The sequence below is a fragment of the Siniperca chuatsi genome, linkage group LG21, assembly GCF_020085105.1.
Source record: "Siniperca chuatsi isolate FFG_IHB_CAS linkage group LG21, ASM2008510v1, whole genome shotgun sequence".
NCBI classification, from domain to species: domain Eukaryota; kingdom Metazoa; phylum Chordata; class Actinopteri; order Centrarchiformes; family Sinipercidae; genus Siniperca; species Siniperca chuatsi.
In genome coordinates this window covers 16,132,392-16,157,029 of record NC_058062.1, presented here as the reverse complement: position 1 = coordinate 16,157,029, position 24,638 = coordinate 16,132,392, and the positions used below count along the sequence as shown (strand labels likewise).

The window sequence follows — 24,638 nt, the reverse complement described above, 5'->3', positions numbered from 1 at the left end:
CGAGCTGTTAAAAATAATTTGTAAAAGGGGTAATAAGAGACATGGTGTCTGCGAGTTCAGGCAGCGTAACAGCAGAAAAATTGCTCAAAGAATCCCTGAGCGGGTGATCCACATCTAAAAAGGCAGGATTGGGGTGATATCAGATCTTATTAACGCAATCTTTCCAGCAAAGTGCAAAAGAAACTTTTCACAATCAGCATCACACTCAGCAGGGGCACAAGGAGAGGCTGGGTTAACTAACTGATCCACAGTCTTAAATAGGAATCTGGGGTTGTGCTGATGGGCAGAAATGTTCAAATTACAAACAAGTAAAATAAAGAAAGTGAGTCTCTGTTATCGTTGTGAGCGAAGGAGCTTTTAAAATCCCAAAATTAAGCTGAATTCTTGCTGTTAAACACTTTTATGCAAATACATCCACCATTTTATTAAAGTAATGTGTGGCAGTTTCATCTCATACCTGTCTCTTGCATTTAAAAAAGCTTTGGAAGTTTTTAGCTTTATAAAGTAAATTAGTGTAATAATAAACTTTATTACTGATGAAAGTAAATGTTATTGATGTTGTTATATGGTATTGATTATAAGTCCCTGAAAATTAATGTATGATTTTTTTTTATATTTATGGCTTTACTGAATTTTTTCAAATGTTTAAATTTTCCTCACAGACGGAGTAAGTTGAATTTGAATTGAATGATGAATATGAATTTGACACTGATCTAAAAATTACCATTTGGATAAATAATCTATTTTATATTATTTCCACATCTTAATGATATATATATACTGTTTATTCAAAGACTGTTTTTCTCAACGAACTGGTGTTGAAACCATTAGTGGTCTGAGGGCTCCTCCTCTGGTGGCTTCATGTTACAAGTGTTCAGGCACTGAGGGGTTTTTGTTCAGGTCTACTGATGGTTTGTGTTATTGTGGCTCTCTGGCACAGTAATACACAGCAGTGTCTTCAGGCTGCACATTCTGTCCATTTAGAGTCACTGTGTTGCTGGAAGAGTCTAAGTCGATACTGAACTTGTTCTTTGGTGAATCTTTGTAATTTGTGCTGGAGCCAACTCTCCTTCCAATCCACTCCAGTCCTTTCCCTGCAGGCTGTCTGATCCAAGTTGTTGTATTCGCTAACAGAATAAGAGACCTGACAGGTGATGGTCAGACGTTGACCTGGCTGCACAGTCACAGAGGCTGGCTGTGTCAGCTGTTCACACTTCACACCTGTTAAAAAAAGTTAAACTGCAGAAGAAGAACTGTTGACTTTGACAAATCCAGAGAGACTCACATCCAGCTGCCAACAGCATCAGGATCATGTAAATAATATGAAAACTTATTTTGTGATGCTGCTGGTTTGCAGGTTTGCATAAAAGACTTTTAATGGTTTCATTGTTTGCAGATGTTTGAAGACACAGACATACAGAGAAACTTGGAGCCTCCAGAGGAAAACAGCTGCTCAGGAACTGAAACCTGTGTGACAAAATGCAAAACACAAAATCCTTTAGCTTTGATAAAGTACTTTTTGTAAAAATCAACACATTTGACCTTTATATGTGTGTAGTTGTGTCAGAAATCAGTCTTAATCAAATTTCATTCTGTGTGGTTTATAGTTTGTTGTTTTGGTTTATTATATTATTGTTATTATGGAAAAATAAAAATAAAATTGTAACAAAAACTAAGACATTATAACAAATGACGGCACAGCTTTCTTCCTGCCCATGGAGACATGTATCTACATTTTCTTTATGTTCAGATACAGATAACTTTATTACCTGTTTTATTGCATCAAACTGTCAATATTCTCTCCACATCTTTTCTAGACATTTCATCTGCAATTAAAAGGAGAAAATTATTCTTTGATTACTATATTGTTATACTTTCTTCAAACATCAAAAATCTCTCTATATAAAGAATTTATCTCCAGACACAATATATGTAGGATTCAAGTAGATTCACTTTGTTTGTATCCGTTAAACTTGAATATGCTGTGATCACTCCACTTCTCCTCCACTTTACAGATCACTGCTGTCTTCTCTCAGAAATGGTTTGAATGAAACTACAGTCTGTGATGGAAAGAGTGAAATGTTCTTACTCTTCAGTTGGTTTGTATTATAGAGCAATTTGAGTCTGTTTCAGAAGTATTTTCTCATGAAATGTAACTTTAAAGCCAGTCATACATCAGTGGTGCTCAAATGTCTGTGTGTTGTATCATTTTGAATGAGTTGACCTGAGGACATGAATCATGTGAGGCAGTGCAGGGTCTGTCAGCCCAGTGAGGATGAGAAAAGAGTTTTTGCTCCAAAATCCCAGATAATGTTTCTTACTGCAGGATCAGTTGTTCGTCCATCTTTAATCACAGTCTCACAAGCACCAGAATACACAGCAGCTCCTTCAGGCTTCCTGCTGTTCATCTTGAGATCTACTTCCTGTCTGCTGAGATGAACTGACACTGACAGATGGAGCTGCAGTCACTGCTGATGGTAAACACCTTATAGTCCAACTTTACTGTTCAAAATGTGCTGAATCACGTTGACACATGACTTTTGTTTGTTGTTTGTTGTCAGATAAGTAGAGGTGGAAGACATCTGAGTTTTGCATTGACTCCTCCTCACAGGGATGAGAGGCCTAGATTGGACTTGGCTTTCAGTTTATCATTTGATGAAACTGGAGAATCAATGATCGGGAGTCATTCCTCAGTCAGTTAATTCAAATTTTGTCTGACATGCTGTAAGCATATTGGACAGCAGATGAGCTAAATAATCTACAGTATTCTTCTGATCACCAATATTCACTGGCATTTTTGAAAATCGCTTTATTGTCATCTCATCATGTTACACCATCCATCAATGTTTTGAATGTATATTTGATTGTGGACATTTCACTTTTCTAATGATCTTCTGATGCAGCCAAGTTCACTGTGTGATCAAATGTTTTTCAGCTAGTTTCTCTTTTCAAACTGATTTCATATAATTTATGAGTTTAAAATATTTAGATATCTAATATTGAGATATATCAAAGTGCTTTTGCAGGTGAGAAAACCCAGATGTCATTAAGATCACATTGCTGTTTGTTGTCTGTGGAGGTTTTTTGTGCAGCTGCTCCACTGTCTTCAGTCAATGTAGATGTGTTTATTCACTCAGTCCACTCATCAGCTACCAGCACGGCTGGCAGCACGGGTCTAACCGAGCTAACTAGGTAACAGCAGCTAACAGTTCCAATTAGCAGCAGTTAGCAATAATATTAATAATAATAATGAATTACATTTGTATAACGTCAGCGTTTTGTCTTGATACCCAAAGTGCTTCACAGTGAAGGGGGGAAACTCGTGGTCCGCCACAGAGAAAGTGAATGTGAGAGTTAATTGTTCTGTGTGTATCAGTCTGTGATGGACTTCAGGGTGTTTTCCTGTCCTGAGCAGGAATGTTGGGACAGGTTTCAGACTTGACTTTGTAATGTTTTTTTTTTTTCCATTTTACTAGCAAGTGCCATAAATCTGTTGGAAAAATAAAACAGTATCTTGTAATCTTCACACATACGAGTGTTTTGCGTTTCTAATCACACGTCGTTTCCATTTACTGCATCAAGACCAAGTGACGGATCACTTAATCCTCACAAAGCCTTTGCCGCTAGATGGTAGTCTTCACTCACTTTTCTGACTTCTATTAAACAGCTGGCATGTAAACCAAAATGTCCTTCAAGCACATCAACAAGCTGACTTTATTAAACATCTTATGAAGTGAAATTGTTCTAGTAGCTTGATATTATTCTCAAGAAGGACACAAAGTCATTGCAATATTTTTAAATAACAGCAAAAACTCAGGAAGACTCCTCCCTGAGGGCAGGGCCTAAGCAACACAGAGTAGCTTAAATTAATTAATTTAATAATAATAAACAAATAACTATAATGAATGAAATAAATAAATACATGTATTGAATTAATTTAGAAGAAGTAGGTAATCTATCAGCCTCTAGTAGTTAAAAGTAACCTAGATAATAATATATCAGATGGGCCTTTCAAAATCACTGTGGTTAAAATGGTTAATTTAAGCGGCAAAAGAGGGTAAAATATATAATAATGGAATATATGGTGAGTGAACAAATAATTAATAATGATAATAATAAAGATGATACAGTAAATGTGCTTAAACGCCACATTTCTGCAAATTTATGATATTCAGTTTCTCAAAATCTTTCATTATGTTGTTACTGCCCTTAAACGCAACTACTTTAAAAATATATATATATTGCTCTGCTGTGTCTTCATTCAGTTTGCTAAAGTGCGCCCACAATTTAGAGCTTTTGAACGCGTCTTTATCCTCTGTTTGAAGTAACTGCCTGACATGTGCAACTAATCAGGGACCAGCAAGAAACACAGGGGGAGAGATGATACAGTTGGCAGCCTGAAAGTGCTCATCAACTATGTTAGAATGAATTAAAGTGAATCATGTTCAAATACTGATAGCAGTATTTGATAGCAGTATAGCAGCAACAGTTCTCGGTTCTCCTCCCTAATCTGCTGAGGATGCTATAAATGCACCTGGTGAGGACGATGAGGAGTTGTAATATTTTAACTGCCACCTACACGTTCTTGACTCTGCGGCCTCTTATAATATCCCAGTCAGTCAAGCAGTAGCAATGAGTGACACTCCTCAGACGGAACGAAAAGGAACTAGTTACAAGGCCAAACTCATCACACAAGATCTCAAAGGCTTCCAGCTCCTTCTGCTGTGTGCTGCCATGATGCTGTAGATACCAAGAAGAACGCTGATATGAAACTATCCATCTCTATATCCACCATGAACTTACATCTCTGCAGCGTACAGCAGAACAAACAACATAACACACAAATATACTTGTACTTGTACTTGTATTTGATATCTCTGTTAATTTATCCGGCTTCATCACAGTTTTACGATGACACTTTTCTGAAGATTGTTTGTGTTGCCTTTGTGTGTGAAGATGTGTGTCTGCTGTATGCATGTGTGCCGCTTCACGCCTGGATACATGCTGATATGCAAATAAACACAGTGAAAGATGAGTCTCTTGCTTTGAGGAAGTTTATTCGTAGCTCTGACGGTTTCTACAAAGTTTCACTGCTACAGGTGTGGTCCCAGAGGTGCAGAGAGAGGGGAAGTGACTCTCTAAAGATGATATGTTTAGAAACTCCAGGAAATTGAAAAACCTTCAGAGCTTAACTGATAACAGAAGTTTACAGTACGTTGACTTGATGTGGTGTTATTTTAGATGTTGTGAACAAAATCCTCAGAAGCTTTTTATGTTGATCACAAGCACACTATGACTCATATTCATACTCCCTTTAATGTTTGTGTCTGTACAAATCTCATCTATTGTAAGTATCATATCTACCGAATTAATGATGAAAGCAAATTTGATCAACAAAATGACCAAAAATGAAAAGCAAAGATTTCTGTTTCTACTACAGTACAATTTGTTATTTACATATCAATGACAAGTTAATGCTACACTTCACTAACACTTTTTAATGAAAAGTTATCAAGAACTTCTGTAATCATAATGTAACAACAATCCAAATGTATTCATATCAACAATTAACAATTGCAGTTGTATTTTTGATTTTTCTACAGGTTACAGAGAAATCCATTTTCAGTGTTTAGTTAATCATTATATATGACGACCATTTCATTTAGCAGATGTACAGTAGATCATCGATAATGTACATGTTTTAAAAAAGAAAAAAAAATGAAGACCTGTAGTCGTCTGGGCTGTGCATCCATCTCATCCTTTATCGTCTCTTCATCTGAAAAAAAAATCAAACAATTAAAATCAATATATTATATTCACTTTTCAAATACAGAGTGTTAAACAGTGGTGAGGTTTGACTGATCACTTTAATCTGGAGTTTCACCCAGCTGGAGAATTGACACCCAAATGATCTCTGTGTCTTCAGTACAGCAGATAGTTGTGGCCAGCAGGTTTGCTGCAGGCGACTGGTGTTCTATAACAATTATATTAACTGTTGGACTGGATGAGTGGTGAAAAAAAGGTTTATCTTCATACACCCGGACACTGTAACTGCCTGTGATTTGTTACTTAAAGATGGTATCTGGAATGTGTTTAATTCAATAAACTGTTGATATATCAGTTTGTGCAGTGGAGCATTAAAACAAACCAGCACATTTTCTGTGGTTGGAGACGCTCTCCACTCTGCTGCTGCTAAATGTTGATCAGTCTCACCTGAGCTGGTTGGCTGTGCCAATAAACTCTGTTCAGAACAGAGCTAGTGAACTGAACGTGATGCATTTCACACCACTTTACTGTGTGATTGTGTCCATCCAAATCAACACAATACACCTGTAATACCACATGTTTCTCAACATGAGGTTTGTTCTAGCCAGAGAGAGCAATTCACCAGTCAGAAAGAATGATTTGGTGCCAGGTAACTTATCAGATATTGCTGATAATCAATTATATGTTTGAATTTTTCTTATTTTTTTTGTCTCTTTTGTCTAACTTTATTAAACTAAATTCATGCATTGATTTGCATTACAATGATCTCCCTTTTCTGGATCATGTGCACTGCACAAACTGGACAAACCTGGAAAAGTTGGCAGTCCATCACAAGCACAGACAGAAAATCACTAACTTTCACATTCATATCTCTGGTCGTTTCTTCTCCTGCACATTCTTGTCTGTGCAGATGGGAAGAAACTGTTGCACCCACAGAAAAACTATGCAAAGATGAATCAGTCAAAATTGTCTCTCCTTCATGTGGCATTTTTATTTTTTACATGCTTGGGCTTTATTTTCTAACTTGTACCGTACTTGGTCAAACTGTTTACTTATTTTCAGTGAATATATAAATCCTGTCTTATATCTTGTACAGTCTTTAGTCCTTAGTATAACTGAAATGCAGAAAAAGCCTGCATGTTTACCTTGACCAGGCTGAATATCATGCTATAGAAGAGAGAGGATATGAAGAGGAATATGAAGGAGGAGGTTGTTGTTGCTTTTCAGTTAGTTTTTAAATATTGAAGTCATTCATGAACATGTAACAAAAGTGTCTCCATGCAACATTTATTTGAAACAGTCAGCACACTTCTCAAGCTGTTAGACAATGTGACAAAGACAGATTGGAACACAATATGATGACGAACAAAACTAAATTGACATGTTGACTGTTATTTTTACAATCACAAAGACTGATGACATCACAGAGTGCACAGGTTCCCATGGCAGAGAGTACACACACAGACAGAGCAACACATCAGCACACAATACCACGTTTAAAGCTGAATCTACTATTTTCTACATTCAATCGAGTTACCATGGGACTTAGACACTCCTCGGGGTTTCATGGAGTCATTGCTGCCAGCAGGCCAGACGTGGCAGTTGAACATGTTGTGCTTGTCCCACTTTTCCTTGGTGGTGGTATAAACACTTATAACTGAGTAGCCATGTTGGGTCTTCTGTGGGGGGAAGTTAATGCCATCAGTATAGATGTTGGTTTCATCTTCTGACCAGGCGATGTAGTAATCCTGCAGCACAGGACTGGAGACCAGACACACCAGAGTGGCCTCAGCTCCTTTGCTGATGTCCTCCTCTGTGAGGACGTGGACTGTCACGTTTGGCTGACGCCCATCTGAAAGAAACACCAGCGAGGTTCATATATAAGCTTTATGTTTGCTATACATAGATTATGACGTGTTTGTGTGTGTAAATTGGCTGCCTCCCCAGACTTACAGATTACTGTTCTACCAGTGAGTCTCCATCCCTCAGTAACATACCTCCTTTGTGGACAGTCAGATCTTGAATAACTGGTGTCATATCGTCTCTAATGGCTGAACAGCGCACTTTGTTGACTCTCTGCCACTCAGTGCGACTACGAGTCATCGTGCTGGTTTTGATGCACTGACCATCAACAGACTCTCAGTGTGTGTGTGTGTGTGTGTGTGTGTGTGTGTGTGTAGGTCATTCACTGTCCCTCAGGTTGTGGCATGTAGATACATATTGGGCAGATAATTTTTCATTTTGAGAGGTCATTTATTGAATTTGAAATATGAGATTACAGAGTTGAACTTGTTAAAGTAAACGTTCCTTATTTCATTGAATGTTGTACATTGTAGAGGAAGTGCATCTTTGTCTCAGCCTCATCTTCCTCTGTCTCTCAGTGACAAAAAATGTCCTCCACCATTCAGTGAATTCCATAAACATTAATCGACATTATCAGCTCATCAGAAAGTAATGTCTTCATTAATGTTCACATGTGTGTGGTTGAGTCACATGGTTGCTGAGTATTTGTGCAGGTCTGTTGGTGGTTTGTATCACGTACACAGTAATACACAGCTGTGTCCTCAGGCTGCAGATTCTGTCCTGTTAATGACTATTCAGCGTTTCTAATGTGTTTATTAGTGTGAATCCACTGAAAGCTCCTTTCTCTGTAGCTCTGATACTGCTAGCAGCAGTATCAGAGCTACAGAGAACATGGTTGATGTTGAAGCTGAACTGATGTGAGCTCCTCTGACCTCTCACTGACACACACACACACACACACACACACACTTCACTTCCTTATATGTGACCTTTATTTGCATATTGCTGAATTATTTTTATTTTTATTTAAATCAGCTGAAGGTGTAAACAGTGTTTCTCCTCAAGTGACCAGACTGGAGAAATCAATTATTTAAAGAACATATTTTTATGAAAGAGCTTATATGTACTTAAATGTCACCATGGTTAATTTAGCAAACTGGTAGCACTGCTGTGATTTGATTTACTGTAAAAAACTTAAAACTTAAAACTCATGAAGTTGGTGTAGGTTAATGTAGAGAAACTAAATATTGTATGATACAGAGCTTTTTAAAGCAAAGTTTTCACTGTAGTTGAATTAATGTTGTAATCACAGTAAGGTTGTCTTCTTATAAATGCATCATTTACAGACATTATTGTGTCTTAATTTGTAGAAATGTTTAGTATTTGCAGTAGTTTAATTTCAGTTGTTGTTGTTGTGCTGTCTTTGGTCCTTTTATGAACAAGTGATCTTAATTGCGTTTTTTATGTGTTTAATGTTTAGTAATATTTCTCAGGAAAAGTTTTCAGGACATTAATGCATAATTTATTTTAAATATATGTAATATATAATATTGAATATATAACAATAAATAAAAATAGAAATATGAAAAATAGAATAAAGTAAATAATATGAAAACAAAGAGAATATACTTCACTTCTGGGCTCTCCCAGCCTGAGCGATGAGTCCTGTAGGATTTTGTACAGCTGCTCAACAATCTCCAGTCACTGTGGCTCTCGAGCACAATAATAAACAGCAGAATCTTCAGTCTTCAGACTGTTCATCTGCAGATACACCTGCTGTCTGCTGTTGTCTCTGGAGATGGTAAACCGGCCTTGGACTGACTGAGAGTAGAATGTGCCGCTACCATCGCCATAGATAAATGCACTCCACTCCAGTCCTTTTCCAGGAGCCTGTCTGACCCAATTCATACGGTAGCTGCTGAATGTGAATCCAGAGGCTGTACAGGTCAATCTGTGAGATTCTCCAGGCCTTTTAACCACTGGTTCAGATTCTGTCAGAGTCTGACCATCAACACCTGTCAAGAGAAAAAGATCAAGCATTATGTTGGTAGCACAGATGAAAATATGTCAACTCAATTTCAGTGAAGATCTTCACCTGCCCAGCAGAGTTAAAAGCAGCAGTCCTGTCCTATAGTCCATCATGTTAAACTGTGTGTCCACTGTTCTCTGTCGTCCTCTCTGCAGTCAGATAAGTAGAGGTGGAAGACATCTGAGTTTTGCATTGACTCCTCCTCACAGGGAGGAGAGAACTGGGTTGGACTTATATGGGGCTATTATTGTAGCGAAACCATTTTAAGATGTCAGTGGAGAGGTTTGTAACTGTATCTCAATGTGTGTCTGCGTAATCAGATTTGTAAATTTGTCAAATAGTCTCTAAATGTGTACTGAGATTCATGAATGTGTACAGGAATCTGCAAATGTGTATTCAGAATCTCTGTGTGACTGATCAGATTTGTAAATGTGTAAAAAAAAAAATCTCCAAATCTATATTCAAATTTTCAAGTGTATTGACATTTGTAAATGTGTAGACAAATCTGTAAGTGCGTACATAGATATTAATGGGTGAAAAGTCTAAGTATTTTGCTCAAGGAGCTGTATATACAGATGAGTCATCAGTTACAACTCAGGTCTCTTTACATGTGACTTTTGCTGCACTTCTGCAAGATCTGCAGATGTGTGTAGATTTGTTGTGAAAATGCAATCTGCAGGATGTATTATAAGAAGTAGCTGTCATATGCCGTCCTTGGGGGAATAAAGTAGAAGAATGTAAAATAACTTAGCTTACCATTTTCAAAGAGAAAATGAAAAGCACCCTCAAATGAGGATTTTCTAAACAAATTGTAAATTTGTACTCTATTCGGTGCAAATAAATTCTTCGACACACACTCTATTTAAGTTATTTTACATTCTTCTACTTTTATTCCTCCAAGGACAACATATAGCAGCTAGCTTGGTAAGATATGTCGATATGTGGCACTAAATTTGATGAATTTATTGTTTATCAGACCACACATGAGACAAGGCTGGAAAAATTAGTTAAAAATGAGTGTTTCTTGGGGTCAGGGCTCACTACTGTACAAAAACACAACTTTATTCACCGAGTTGGGTGGAACTGGATCATATCAGAATATTTTCCCTCTAATGTCCTCTGGCTCCTCTGCTTCAACTCTGGGTGATTTACGAGTTTCCTGATGGACAAATGCTTTACTTGTTGTCAAAGTAACCGCTAACTGCTGCTAACTTTAGCTGCTGTCAGCTAGCTTAGCCCGGTTGGGAGTTTGGAGCACTGGGGGAGTGTTGGTGTTGTTTACACCGCTAGCACAGAAGCTTTGGTGGGTTGGTAGAACCAAAGATGCTGTATAACCAAATGTCTCTGGTAGAACTGTTAATGAATAAAGTTACTGAACGAGAAAGTGACAATTGATTATTGCATTTTGACAACCACTACCCAGCTCAACAATGTGCTACCTCTGACAGGTATGTAGGCTTATAGCTACTGAGTCTGAAGCACAGACAAATCACCACACAGCCGATTGAGAGGCCCGCCTGAGTTGTAACTGATGACTTGTCTGTATTTCCAAAGTGGACCTTCAATATATTGTCTATTGGACACATGTTCAGTCATGATGAAATGGCTTTGAAAGGAGCTGGCAAAGCTAGCAGTTTGAACCTGTGTTCATCCTCCTAATCCACCCCAGAGCTCTCCCTGGCCTCTGTCATATCCAGTGAATACAGTAGCTTGTCATGCTATAACCAGATATGATACATGACATCTTCACCGTCTCTCCAGGTCTTTTCACCTCAAGTATCAGTTAGTTAAGATGAATGAGATGAGCTGTAACTGTCTCATTACAGAGACAGAGGAGAGAAAAACAAGGCTTTAACTGCCCTCTATAGGTTTAAAGTGGACCTTCAACATATTGTCTACTTCAATACAATATTAATAAACTTATTTTCAATGATTCCCAATATCTCGATAGATTTTTATGTGCACATGTAGTATCCTTTTATTCATAGCTCTTGGAAGTTATTATTGGACTTTATTAGCAGTAACCCACAGACGACAATACACAAATGTGTACCATGACCTATAACTTTTTTTTTTGTAAAGTCATATCCACAAAAATACAGCAAATATACATAACTTACAGCTTGTGACATTTGTGACTTCCCTCCTATTTATTTGTGGAATTTTGTCCAATTTGTACCGCAGCAGATCTGTAAAAAAAGGCATCTGTAAATTGAGGTGCAGTTACTTTTAAAAAAAAAAAATCTTTATTAAGTTTCAACAAGTTCAATACAAAAACAAAAGCACAACATAGATATTTCAATACATAATAATACATGGATATTCTACATAATACAAAGTGATAAAAGAGTTTGCTAACACGAGGAGCCAAGCAATAAAGTGCACAGAGAAATCAGATCTTCACATTAAATGTCCAGTATGTTCCAGGGAAGTTTTTATCTATAGTTCTCCTCCTCCAGAGGTCAGCCAGTACATGTTTCACCACCATGTCGCTGTCAGTGACAGTCTGATGTCAAACCCTGGCGCATCTGGTTTTCCAAATCTTTACACACACAATGCTGATAAGGAGCTGAAACAGTTCTTTTTGTTTCGGAGGTATTGTTTCTTGTAGGAGTCCATACATGACTGAGTTGTAGTTGAGGTTAAAAGAGAGACCAAGTCCTTTTAAGATAGTCCAGACCTCTTGAGCTCTGTAACAATCAAGAGGTGCTGCTAGTCCCTCGCATGAGCTGACGGAACTACAGTCTGTACTGGAAGAAGAGTCATCTGTAGACCCGCCCTACTCTGCCGAGAAAAGGCCCTCGCCTTGGGACCTCTCTCTGGTTCTCCAGCAGAGTACCAGGGGTGAAGGCTAGAGGGCAGAGAGCCCTGCATGGGCCCGCTGAAACATGCTGGAGGCTGCTTATGTCAAAACACCCCACAGGAGAACAAGGCAGATAACCACAGGTTCCCGTTAATTTTATAATAGACATTTGTGTTGTGATATTTAAACAAACCATCCCTCAACAGGGAAATAAAAGCCTCTTGTGTATGAGACCGGTCACTTGAGAAGCTGAGTCGCCCTCCTCGGGGGCCTGTCTAGGTCGTAGCGCCGGTTAAAATTATAGCTAGGCTTGTGTTAGCGTTTAGCAGACGCCTGAAACCGAATATTTGCCAATTGCACTGTATTTTGTAGTTGTGACTTTACACAACACAAATAAAAAAATACATGGAAGTCCAATAAAAACTTCTAAACCTTTCAGCAATTAATATCTATGAATGCATTAACAAATTTGTCTACACATTTACAGATTTTCAATACACTCTGAATACACTTTTTTTTTTTTTTTTTCAAGAAAATAATTTTCCGTTACACATTTACAAATCTGATTACGAACACAGAGATTCTGAATACACATTTCCAGATTCCTGTAACCATTCACAAATGTGACTGGAGTTTGTTGAGCAGCTGTACAACATCCTACAGTACTCATCAGATCCCCTCACATGATTAACTTCCTCAGTTCAGGTCAAGAAAATAATCCATTTCCTTTACACCCACATATCCACTAGCATTTTTAAAAATTGCTTTATTGTCATCATGTTACACCATCCACCAGTGTTTTGAATATATTTTTGATTGTGGACATTTCACCTTTCTAATGATCTTCTGATGCAGCCAAGTTCACTCTGTGATCAATCAATCATTTGTACTGTCTCAGTGTTCTGCCACAAGTTGCTGATGGTGTGTTTATGAGAGAGGACAGTTTGCATAGACCTCCTCTCCAGGTTTGAAAAGGGAACATGTGATACAGATACATTTCCATAAGTAGATTATCTCTGCAACAGCAGAGGAAACTGTAAAATATCAAAGTCCTGACAGCTCATTTCTGGAGTGATAGAGTAGGGACATAAAACTTTAGTTTTACATAACAATCTTTAACTCACATGGTGTCAAAGTTTAAAACTATTTTAACCTTGACCAAATTACAAAAGGGAAGTCCAGCAAGCAATACGCAATACACACAAAAACATGTCATGTGCATGTGAATGGATGCAAATAATAAGAGGTTTCTGCAGCTGGTTTGAGGTTTGGAGTTTTACATTAAAGACCTTTAATGGTTTCAGTGTTTGAAGATATTTGAAGCCACAAAAAGAAACAGAGAAACTTGAAGCCTCTAGAGAGCTGCTCAGATATTGAAATCCATATAAAGAAAAAAAAAAAACTGGTTTCTTTAGGTAAGAAGAAAACTACATTAGTGGAAAACAAGGGATGCTAAGTATCCACTGACATACCGGTCAAATATACAGGACAGATCTGCTGTTGTTGAGTACATACAATATAAGACAGTTAAGACATCTGTATGAGTTTGAAACCCCACAACATCTATATATTTACTCCATTTTCAATTGATTAAGTTAATTTGTCATGTAAAAAACTCATCTTAGACAAAGAGAAAAGATGTTTTGTAGCAGACTTACAGTATCTAGTATATTCAGCTACTTTCCATGTGCAGTCCCTGCAGGTAGGACTGCAGAATGAAAGAAAAAAAGAAGTAGCTCTCATCTCACTGAATGCAAACTAAAGCTTATCATCAGTGTTCAGACTTGTGAATGCAGGTTAGATATTTAGCAAAACCATTTAACAGTGCAAGTGCTGTTAAAAGTTTAGTGAGTGTCATCGTTGGGGAATGGGTTTTATGAAGCTCTGAAGATCTGTTGCTGAAAATGAGACATTTGTTGATTTAGTAACATGATTTGTACATTTAAAAAATTGAAATATATGTTTAGAAATTATCCTTAATCAAATATCACTGGTTCCAAATGGGGTGTGAAGAAATTAGATCATTTCTTACAACTACCTGAACTGAAGATGTGTGAGGGGGTCTTATGACTACTGTAGGATTTTGTACAGCTGCTCAACCAACTCCAGTCACTGTGGCTCTCGAGCACAATAATAAACAGCAGAATCTTCAGTCTTCAGACTGTTCATCTGCAGATACAGCTGCTGTCTGCTGTTGTCTCTGGAGATGGTAAACCGGCCTTGGACTGACTGAGAGTAGGATTGGCTGCTACCACTATTATAAATCCATGCAATCCACTCCAGTCCTTTTCCAGGAGCCTGTCTGACCCAGTGCATATCGTAGTTGCTGAATGTGAATCCAGAGGCTGTACAGGTCAATCTGTGAGATTCTCCAGGCCTTTTAACCACTGGTTCAGATTCTGTCAGAGTCTGACCATCAACACCTGTTAAGACAATAAAAAACAGCACATGAATTTAGTTGGAACACAAATAAGATCAAGATTAAGATTAAAATCTAGATCAGTGAAGATCTTCACCTGCCCAGCAGAGAGTTAAAAGCAGCAGTCCTGTCCTATAGTCCATCATGTTAAACTGTGTGTCCACTGTTCTCTGTCGTCCTCTCTGCAGTCAGATAAGTAGAGGTGGAAGACATCTGAGTTTTGCATTGACTCCTCCTCACAGTGTGGAACTGGATCTGACTTGGATCTCAGTTACTGTTTGGTGAAACTGGAGAATGAATGTTTACTGTACATGAGTCATTCCTCCAAGAGTCCCTCTTTCATGTTTCAGTATAATTTGTGCAACATGTTGACAAACACATTATTCAAGTTGGTTATTAAGCACAGACTGCATTTTGTGAAGACTGTGACAATAGTTTATGCATTTTACAATACACACAATACCAATAAGTGTGTCAGGAAAAAGAAAACCCCAGTAGGAAAGAGGAAAACTGCTGAGAATATTATTTAAGCTTCAAAAACAAATTCAAGAAAAATATGTAACCCCTCAGTACATGGATGCCATGAATACCCATGTTTTTCAGTCAGTACAAATAAAGGCAGACATACAAACATATAAACTCTGTTACCTTGCGTAAAACAGAAGTTGCAGTGAAAACTAAAAGTTTTGTCAGCCTCTCTGCAGTCAGATTAGTAAAGGTGAAGATAAGTTTTGCATTGACTCGTCCTCACAGGGAGGACAGAGTTTGGCCTTAAAAAAACAGTAATGTAGGAGTTGCGATACCAGCCAAATAAATTTGATTTAGTCAATCTTAATTTGAAAATTGTCCTCAAAAGTGTAAGGCATGAGGAAAAACACAATAAGTCTCATTCCAATATTAGTAAATAGTTATTTAGTTTTAAAATTGTATTCAAATAGGTCAAACTTAAAATGAAGAGAAGCTGAAGAGCACTGATTAAGTGCAGTTATTTCTGCTTTTAACATCAATTTAATGTGTCTATTTTAATAAAAATAAAAAAGTTTAAAAAAAAACTGGCCTGAAGATGGAATTATTTGTTTCATTTCTTGTTCGATGAAGAGCTTTTTAAAAGGCAGTTGTTAGCTGAAATAATGCTGTCATTAATTCACATAAATATTGTGAGTCAGACAGAGAAGACACTTTTTGGAAAATGCCTCCACTGTATATTTAATATTATTATTGCCTATTATAATCAGCCATGTGATATTCCTTTTACTTTTTCATTGCATAATATGTCTATTTCTCTCTTTAACAGTGAGCTGGTGTTGAAACCATCAGTGGTCTGAGGGCTCCTCCTCTGGTGGCTTCATGTTACAAGTGTTCAGGCACTGAGGGGTTTTTGTTCAGGTCTACTGATGGTTTGTGTTATTGTGGCTCTCTGGCACAGTAATACACAGCAGTGTCTTCAGGCTGCACATTCTGTCCGTTTAGAGTCACTGTGTTGCTGGAAGAGTCTAAGTCGATACTGAACTTGTTCTTTAGTGAATCTTTGTAGGATGAATCACCAGTCCAACATTTCCTTCTCCAATCCACTCCAGTCCTTTCCCTGCAGGCTGTCTGTTCCAAGCTGTCCAGTGGCTGCTAACAGAATAAGAGACCTGACAGGTGATGGTCAGACGTTGACCTGGCTGCACAGTCACAGATGCTGGCTGTGTCAGCTGTTCACACTTCACACCTGATAAAAAAAAAAGATGTTTACTAACAAATGATCAAGTTAAACTGCAAAAGAAGAACTGCTGACTTTGACAAATCCAGAGAGACTCACATCCAGCTGCCAACAGCAGCAGCAGAGCTACAGAAAACATGGTTGATGTTGAAACTGACGTGCTGTGAACTCCACTGACAGCCTGATGGGAAGTTTTTATAGCTGAGTAACAAGGAAGGTCACTGAGTTTGCATAGAATCAAACACATGAAGCATCAATGTTGGTCTAACTGGAGCCAATAGAAGAGTCTGTTGACTGTTATTATATCTGCAGAGTGAAAACATGCCTGAAAATCACCTCTGCTTTACATATGATATTTTAATTTCATTACACACTCAGTTGTAACATTTTGAAAATGTCCCTGCATTTACAGAAATGAAACAACTGTTAACTTTGCTTTTACTGTCAACTATTAATGCCTAAATGTATTGTACTGACAACACTTCAATATTTAAACATTATATAAATGATTGTATAATTGCAAACAATGATAAGGATAATTATTACAAATCTTAATGTGAATATTAACATGAATCATGGATAATGGAAAACATATTCATTAAAATCAGCATTGCAATAACAATGATGACGTGCACCCATGGAAACAAAAGGAGCAACCACCAAGAATGTTGCTTTCTATAAGCCATGTTTACAGTGTGTTTAGCATGTTTTCAAATGATTAAAACCCACTTAAATATGATGTGAGCTGTGAGATTTTATTTACTGTCAACACCTCATTTATTTATTCATGTATTTGCTTACTTAGTGTATTTGCACACATACACATGCAGACAAACACAAGAGGGGAACCAACAGGGGACAAACAGACAGAGACACTAGGAATGGTACAGCTGTACCATGACATGATGCTGCTGGTTTGCAGGTTTGCATAAAAGACTTTTAATGGTTTCAGTGTTTGCAGATGTTTGAAGACACAGACATACAGAGAAACTTGGAGCCTCCAGAGGAAAACAGCTGCTCAGGACCCGAAACCTGTGTGACTAAAATGCAAAACACTTAATCCTTTAGCTTAGATAAAGTACTTTTTGTAAAAATCAACACATTTGACCTTTATATGTGTGTGGTTGTATCAGAAATCAGTCTTAATCAAATTTCATTCAGTGTGGTTTATAGTTTGTTATTTTGGTTTATTATATTATTGTTATTATGGAAAAAAAAAAAAAATTGTGACAAAACTAAAAGATATTGTAACAAATGAAGGCACAGCTTTCTTCCTGCCCATGGAGAGATGTAGCTGCAGTTTCTTTATATCCAGTTACAGATAACTTTATTACCTGTTTGCATCAAACTGTCAGCACTCTCTCCACATCTTTTCTAGACATTTCTCTGCAGTTAAAACACACAATAATCCTGTGATTACTATATTATTAAACTTTCTTGAAACATGAAAAACGTCTCTATATAAAGAATTTATCTCCAGAAAAAAATATTTGTAAGATAAATTAATTTTGTTTGTAACTTGAATATGTATATAATATTCTTTACTGTTCAAAATGTGCCGAATCTAGTTGAAACATGACTTTTGTTTAGAAAAGTTTCAACTATTACAACATCCAGTGGACATGAGCAGCAGGAGTGTTCAGCTTTAGTTCAGTCCAGGGTTCGAGTGTCAGTCAGTTCAGATCAATGAGAACACCAGATCTGAGAGTCTCCTTTTAGTAACAGAGGAGAGAAACTTGACACTGACTGCCCTCTAGTGATTTTATAACAGAAACTGCAACATTAGTTTTCACTCTCATATTCTGACTCACATTAGAGTCCACATCATTTACAGACATTATTGTGTCTTAATTTGTAGAAATGTTTAGTATTTGTAGTGGTTTAATTTCGGCAAGCAGATTGTTGTGCTGTCTTTGGCCCTTTCATGAACAAATTATCTTTTATTGTTTTTTTTATGTGTTTAATGTTTAGTAATATTTCTCAGGAACAGTTTTCAGGACTTTGTATAATCCATTATTTAAAAAAGACATGTAATTTAAAAATACAGAATATAAAACAATCAATAAGTATAGAAAATGAATACAAAACAATCCTTCATCCTTGGGCTCTACCAGCCTGAACGATGAGTGCTGTAGGATTTTGTACAGCTGCTCAACCAACTCCAGTCACTGTGGCTCTCGAGCACAATAATAAACAGCAGAATCTTCAGTCTTCAGACTGTTCATCTGCAGATACAGCTGCTGTCTGCTGTTGTCTCTGGAGATGGTAAACCGGCCTTTGACTGACTGAGAGTAGTAGATCTCAGCACTGTCATATCTGATAAGTGCAATCCACTCCAGTCCCTTTCCAGGAGCCTGTCTGACCCAGTGCATCCAGTAGCTGCTGAATGTGAATCCAGAGGCTGTACAGGTCAATCTGTGAGATTCTCCAGGCCTTTTAACCACTGGTTCAGATTCTGTCAGAGTCTGACCATCAACACCTGTCAAGAAATAAAGAAAACACATGTCAGTTACACAAATGGAAACTATGTAAACTCAAGATCAGTGAAGATCTTCACCTGCCCAGCAGAGAGTTAAAAGCAGCAGTCCTGTCCTGTAGTCCATCATGTTAAACTGTGTGTCCACTGTTCTCTGTCGTCCTCTCTGTAGTCAGATATGTAGAGGTGGAAGACATCTGAGTTTTGCATTGACTCCTCCTCACAGGGAGGAGAGAGCTGGATTGGACTTGTATCCTCTTTTCAGTCCCTTTGCTAATTTTTTTTTATGCTTTCTCCCTAAATGACTAATTTGTTGTATCATTACATGTATCATCTCACTGTATCTTTTACAAAATTTGTCTGACATGCTTTAATTTCATTTGCATAAAATGTCTATGAGTGTTAACACCACAAACACATGTCCAACTTTTCTTTATATAAAAATTCAAAATGTTAATCTTAGTTCAGAAATCTGACACATTCACATCCAAGGTTTATTCTAATTAGTTAAAATATGTATGTATGTTGGCATCATGGTTTCTCATTACTCCCTGTAAGCATATTGAGCAGCAGATGAGCTAAATCATCTACAGTATTCCTCTGATCACCAATATCCACTGGATTTTTTGAAAATTGCTTTATTGTCATCTCATCATGTTACACCATCCACCAATCCACACAAAAATGAACAAATCAAAAATGTGTCATATTGTTCTTATAATTCCTGTAGTGGAGGTCAAATGAGATCAACATGGATAAATTAAAATACTCAACTCTTCCAATTCAGTTCAATTCAATTGGGCTTTGTTGGCATGGGGAACAGATGTTAACATTGCCAAAGCAAAATAAAAACATACATTAACAGAAGATTGAGATATTAAAATATATACAGATAAGTAAGATGGGATAATAATAATAATAATACATTTTTAGACTTGCAGTTAAAATACAAATACAAAAAGTGAAAACTAAACACTGCAACATTATTTATGTTTTATGAGAGAGAGAGAGAGAGAGAGAGAGAGAGAGAGAGAGAGAGAGTGTGTGTGTGTGTGTGTGTGTGTGTGTGTGTGTGTGTGTGTGTGTAGGTCATTCACTGACCCTCAGGTTGTGGCATGTAGATACATATTGGGCAGATCATTTTAAATTTTGAGAGGTCATTTATTGAATTTGAAATCTGAGATTACAGAGTTGAACTTGTTAAAGTAAACGTTCCTTATTTCATTGAATGTTGTACATTGTAGAGGAAGTGCATCTTTGTCTCAGCCTCATCTTCCTCTGTCTCTCAGTGACAAAAAATGTCCTCCACCATTCAGTGTATTCCATAAACATGAATCGACGTTATCAGCTCATCAGAGAGTAATGTCTTCATTAGTCACTGTGTTGCTGGAAGAGTCTAAGTCGATACTGAACTTGTTCTTTAGTGAATCTTTGTAATATGTTGTGTGTCCAACATGTCCATCTCCAATCCACTCCAGTCCTTTCCCTGCAGGCTGTCTGATCCAAGCTGTCCAGTAGCTGCTAACAGAATAAGAGACCTGACAGGTGATGGTCAGACGTTGACCTGGCTGCACAGTCACAGAGGCTGGCTGTGTCAGCTGTTCACACTTCACACCTGTTAAAAAAAGAAAATGTTTAGTAACAAATTATCAAGTTAAACTGCAAAAGAAGAACTGTTGACTTTGACAAATCCAGAGAGACTCACATCCAGCTGCCAACAGCAGCAGCAGAGCTACAGAAAACATGGTTGATGTTGAAACTGACGTGCTGTGAACTCCACTGACAGCCTGATGGGAAGTTTTTATAGCTGAGTAACAAGGAAGGTCACTGAGTTTGCATAGAATCAAACACATGAAGCATCAATGTTAGTCTAACTGGAGCCAATAGAAGAGTCTGACTGTTATATCTGCAGAGTGAAAACATGCCTGGAAATCACCTCTGCTTTACATATGATATTTTAATTTCATTACACACTCAGTTGTAACATTTTGAAAATGTCCCTGCATTTACAGAAATGAAGCAACTGTTAACTTTACTTTTACTGTAAACTATTAATGCTTAAATGTATTGTATTGACAACAATTCAATATTAAAACATTATGTAAAATCTTATACAATTGCTTTTTTTTTGTATTTGCAGTATTTATTTATTCATTTATTTGCTTACCTACTTTACATTGGAGGTTAAAGACACAAAACAATAGAAAATATATTTGCATTCATTTTTGATTACTTACTGAACTTACTTATTTATTTGCTGCAAACAGAAATCCAGTGACAGCAGCCAGGATCATGTAAATAGTATGCAAACTTAAGTGTGATGCTGCTGGTTTGCAGGTTTGCATAAAAGACTTTTAATGGTTTCAGTGTTTGCAGATGTTTGAAGACACAGACATACAGAGAAACGTGGAGCCTCCAGAGGAAAACAGCTGCTCAGGAACTGAAACCTGTGTGACAAAAATGCAAAAAAAAAATAATTCTCTACACATCTTTTCTAGACATTTCTCTGCAGTTAAAACACAACAATGAATTGTTTAGAACACAACATTAAACTAATTGGCAAACTGAAGATTTGCTCCATTGTTAAATGCACAATCTGCTTAATGGCTGTGGTCATTTAATACAACAATGTCTCAAACAAACAGGTGAATGTTCACTAATATTCTGCTTCCATTACTTTCAACATATTGCTTATCATTGAGAGCAGAAAACTTACAATAGATAAATAGCTCATAATTTTTTACACTTGCTTTTCCATCCCTGACAATCTTCTGCAGATATGTCCAGACTTCCAGCACCCCTTGTGTCCAAGAGGGACATCTAATCATGTGGCTGGTGGTGATAAACTCTCCACCTCCATGAGGAAAAGATTTCATCTATGGTGTTGAGGAATGGAGAGGAGAGTAAGGTGGAAGGAAACGTGACGTCATCCTGGGATGGGCTGTAAACCACTCTGTGACTGGAAGAGATGGTGAAACGCCACATCGTCCCATGTCCTGTACAAAACGTTCTGGATTCTGCCTCACCTGCCCCCTTTCCCCACCTGGCACCTGTCTTTCATAGAGGTCATCAAGGAATGAAACAACAGCCTCAGTGTACCAGTTAGGAGTTTATGCATTTTATTTTTTTTTTATTCTTTTTAGAAATAATTGTTATGTTAGGTTCAGAATGTCAATGAAACAGTTTTCACTATATGTAAACATGTACAACATGGAGTGTAAACACACAGAGTTTTGGTGGTCTGAGAGAGAAAAAAGTTCATGAAATTTGAAAGATGTGGTCACTGAATCCATTTTGTGTAAAAGCAATGAAAAGTGATCCACAGTTTAGTCCACATTGACTTCTGCTGTGCTGACTGTGTGACGGGTTTTGAAAAAGTGAACTCGTATAGAGAAAGGTGAGTTAGCAGTTGTAAAAACCTGTAAAGGGTGCTGGCAGGTGGTCATCATGTATATGAGTGAGTGGACAAAGAACAGAGACAGCTGTGGGTGCTGCCGTTAGTCTGGATATGGAAAGAGTTTTTGCTTATATGCATTATCGATGTAAGACCAGAAAAACAAACACAATCTATTCTTTTGGCCAGCACTATATCTGTGATACCGTTTGGACTCTAAATCACAGGTTAGACAAGTAGAAGATATTTTTAAAATATCCAGAGAAAAAGAGGCAACAAGGTTTTGATTTGTTACATATCTAAATGCTACTGTAAAGGGTGTTTTTTTGTCCTTTTTTATTGCTGTAAAATCCGTTAATTTCAGTCAAATTCAGATTTTGTGTGGATTTGGTCGTGTATAGGAACATTTTCTTTAAAAATGTTGGTGTACAATCTGAAAATGACATGGCAGCTTTGTATTTTCAAATGTTACCAAAAGTAAATTTTTGCGGAAATCGTCATACATGTAAGACATGTGGAAACATATTCATCAGACTAATACAGAGAATTTAATCAGCAGAAGAATTGCAAAAAAAAGTGATACTGAAGAAAAGAAAGTGAGTGTTCCCAGTTGGTAGGTGGTAAATGGAGGAAGTTTTTGTATGACTCTCCTATTATTGTCTCTCACTGTGTCTCTTCTGGCACAGTAATACACTGCTGTGTCCTCGGTCTTCAGACTGTTCATCTGTAGATAGACTTTACTGCTGGAGTCGTCTCTGGAGATGGTGAATCTACCCTGGACTGACTGGGAGTAACGGATAGGAGAACTAGCTGTCTGCATAAAAGAGATCCACTCCAGTCCTTTTCCAGGAGCCTGTCTGACCCAATTCATATAGTAGCTGCTGAATGTGAATCCAGAGGCTGTACAGGTCAATCTGTGGGATTCTCCAGGCCTTTTAACCACTGGTTCAGATTCTATCAGAGTCTGACCATCAACACCTGTCAAGAGGATAAAAAACATTAAGTAAAATAAGCTGGTGACATGTGAATGTTTACTGTACATGAGTCATTCCTCCAAGAGTCCCTTTTACATGTTTCAGTATAATTTGTGCAACAGGTTGACAAACACATTATAAGTTGGTTATTAAGCACAGTCTGCATTTTGTGAAGACTTTGACAATAGTTTATACATTTTACAATACACACAATACCAATAAGTGTGTCAGGAGAAAGAAAACCCCAGTAGGAAAGAGAATATTATTTAAGCTTCAAAAACAAATTCAAGAAAAATATGTAACCCATCAGTACATGGATGCCATGAATACCCATGTTTCAGTACAAAGAAATGTCCAGTCATAGAAATATAAACTCTGTTACCATAGTGTAAGGCATGAGGAAAAACACAATAAGTCTCATTCCAATATTATAAATAGTTATTTAGTTTTTAAATTTTATTCAAATAGGTCAAACTTAAAATGAAGAGAAGCTGAAGAGCACTGATAGAGTGAAGTTATTTCTGCTTTTATCATCAATTTAATGTGTCTATTTTTATTTTAAAAAATAAAAAAAGTTACAAAAAGTGGCATTAAGATGGAATTATTTGTTTCATTTCTTGTTAGATGAAGAGCTTTTTAAAACGCAGTTATCAGCTGAAATTATGCTGACATTAATTCACAAGAATATTGAGAGTCTGACAGAGAAGACACTTTTTGGAAAATGCCTCCACTGTATATTTAATATTATTATTGTATATTGTAATGAGCCATGTTATATCACTTTTACTTTTTCACTGCAAAATACATCTCTTTCTCTCTTTAACAGTGAGCTGGTGTTGAAACCATTAGTGGTCTGAGGGCTCCTCCTCTGGTGGCTTCATGTTACAAGTGTTCAGGCACTGAGGGGTTTTTGTTCAGGTCTACTGATGGTTTGTGTTATTGTGGCTCTCTGGCACAGTAATACACAGCAGTGTCTTCAGGCTGCACATTCTGTCCGTTTAGAGTCACTGTGCTGCTGGAATAGTCTAAGTCAATACTGAACTTGTTCTTTAGCGAATCTCTGTAGGCTGAAGCTCCAGTATATTTGCTTCCAATCCACTCCAGTCCTTTCCCTGCAGGCTGTCTGATCCAAGCTGTGTAGTAGCTGCTAACAAAATAAGAGACCTGACACGTGATGGTCAGACGTTGACCTGGCTGCACAGTCACAGAGGCTGGCTGTGTCAATTATTTGTATTTTTTCATGAAATGTAACTTTAATGCCAGTCATAC

General features: G+C 37.3%; 2 long non-coding RNA genes, 1 pseudogene and 2 gene segments (V, D, J or C); all 5 read right to left on the bottom strand.

The window, feature by feature from the left end:
• Positions 1–1,147: 1,147 nt before the first annotated feature.
• LOC122868519 lies at positions 1,148–2,457 on the bottom strand. Its single transcript, XR_006376135.1, has 2 exons — positions 2,322–2,457; positions 1,148–1,221 (listed from the first exon to the last, which is right to left on the bottom strand). It is a non-coding gene; the product is annotated as an uncharacterized LOC122868519 (long non-coding RNA).
• A 2,581-nt stretch (positions 2,458–5,038) lies between these two features.
• On the bottom strand, positions 5,039–9,172 carry LOC122868489. The segment is given in 3 exon segments: positions 5,039–5,776; positions 7,304–7,618; positions 7,764–9,172. Coding segments are annotated over 3 exon segments (516 nt in total).
• A 6,818-nt stretch (positions 9,173–15,990) lies between these two features.
• Positions 15,991–16,860, bottom strand: LOC122868492 (annotated as a pseudogene).
• A 1,138-nt stretch (positions 16,861–17,998) lies between these two features.
• On the bottom strand, positions 17,999–19,164 carry LOC122868502. The segment is given in 2 exon segments: positions 17,999–19,004; positions 19,083–19,164. Coding segments are annotated over 2 exon segments (363 nt in total).
• A 1,300-nt stretch (positions 19,165–20,464) lies between these two features.
• Positions 20,465–20,889, bottom strand: LOC122868509. Its single transcript, XR_006376124.1, has 2 exons — positions 20,707–20,889; positions 20,465–20,616 (listed from the first exon to the last, which is right to left on the bottom strand). It is a non-coding gene; the product is annotated as an uncharacterized LOC122868509 (long non-coding RNA).
• Between the last annotated feature and the right edge of the window lie 3,749 nt (positions 20,890–24,638).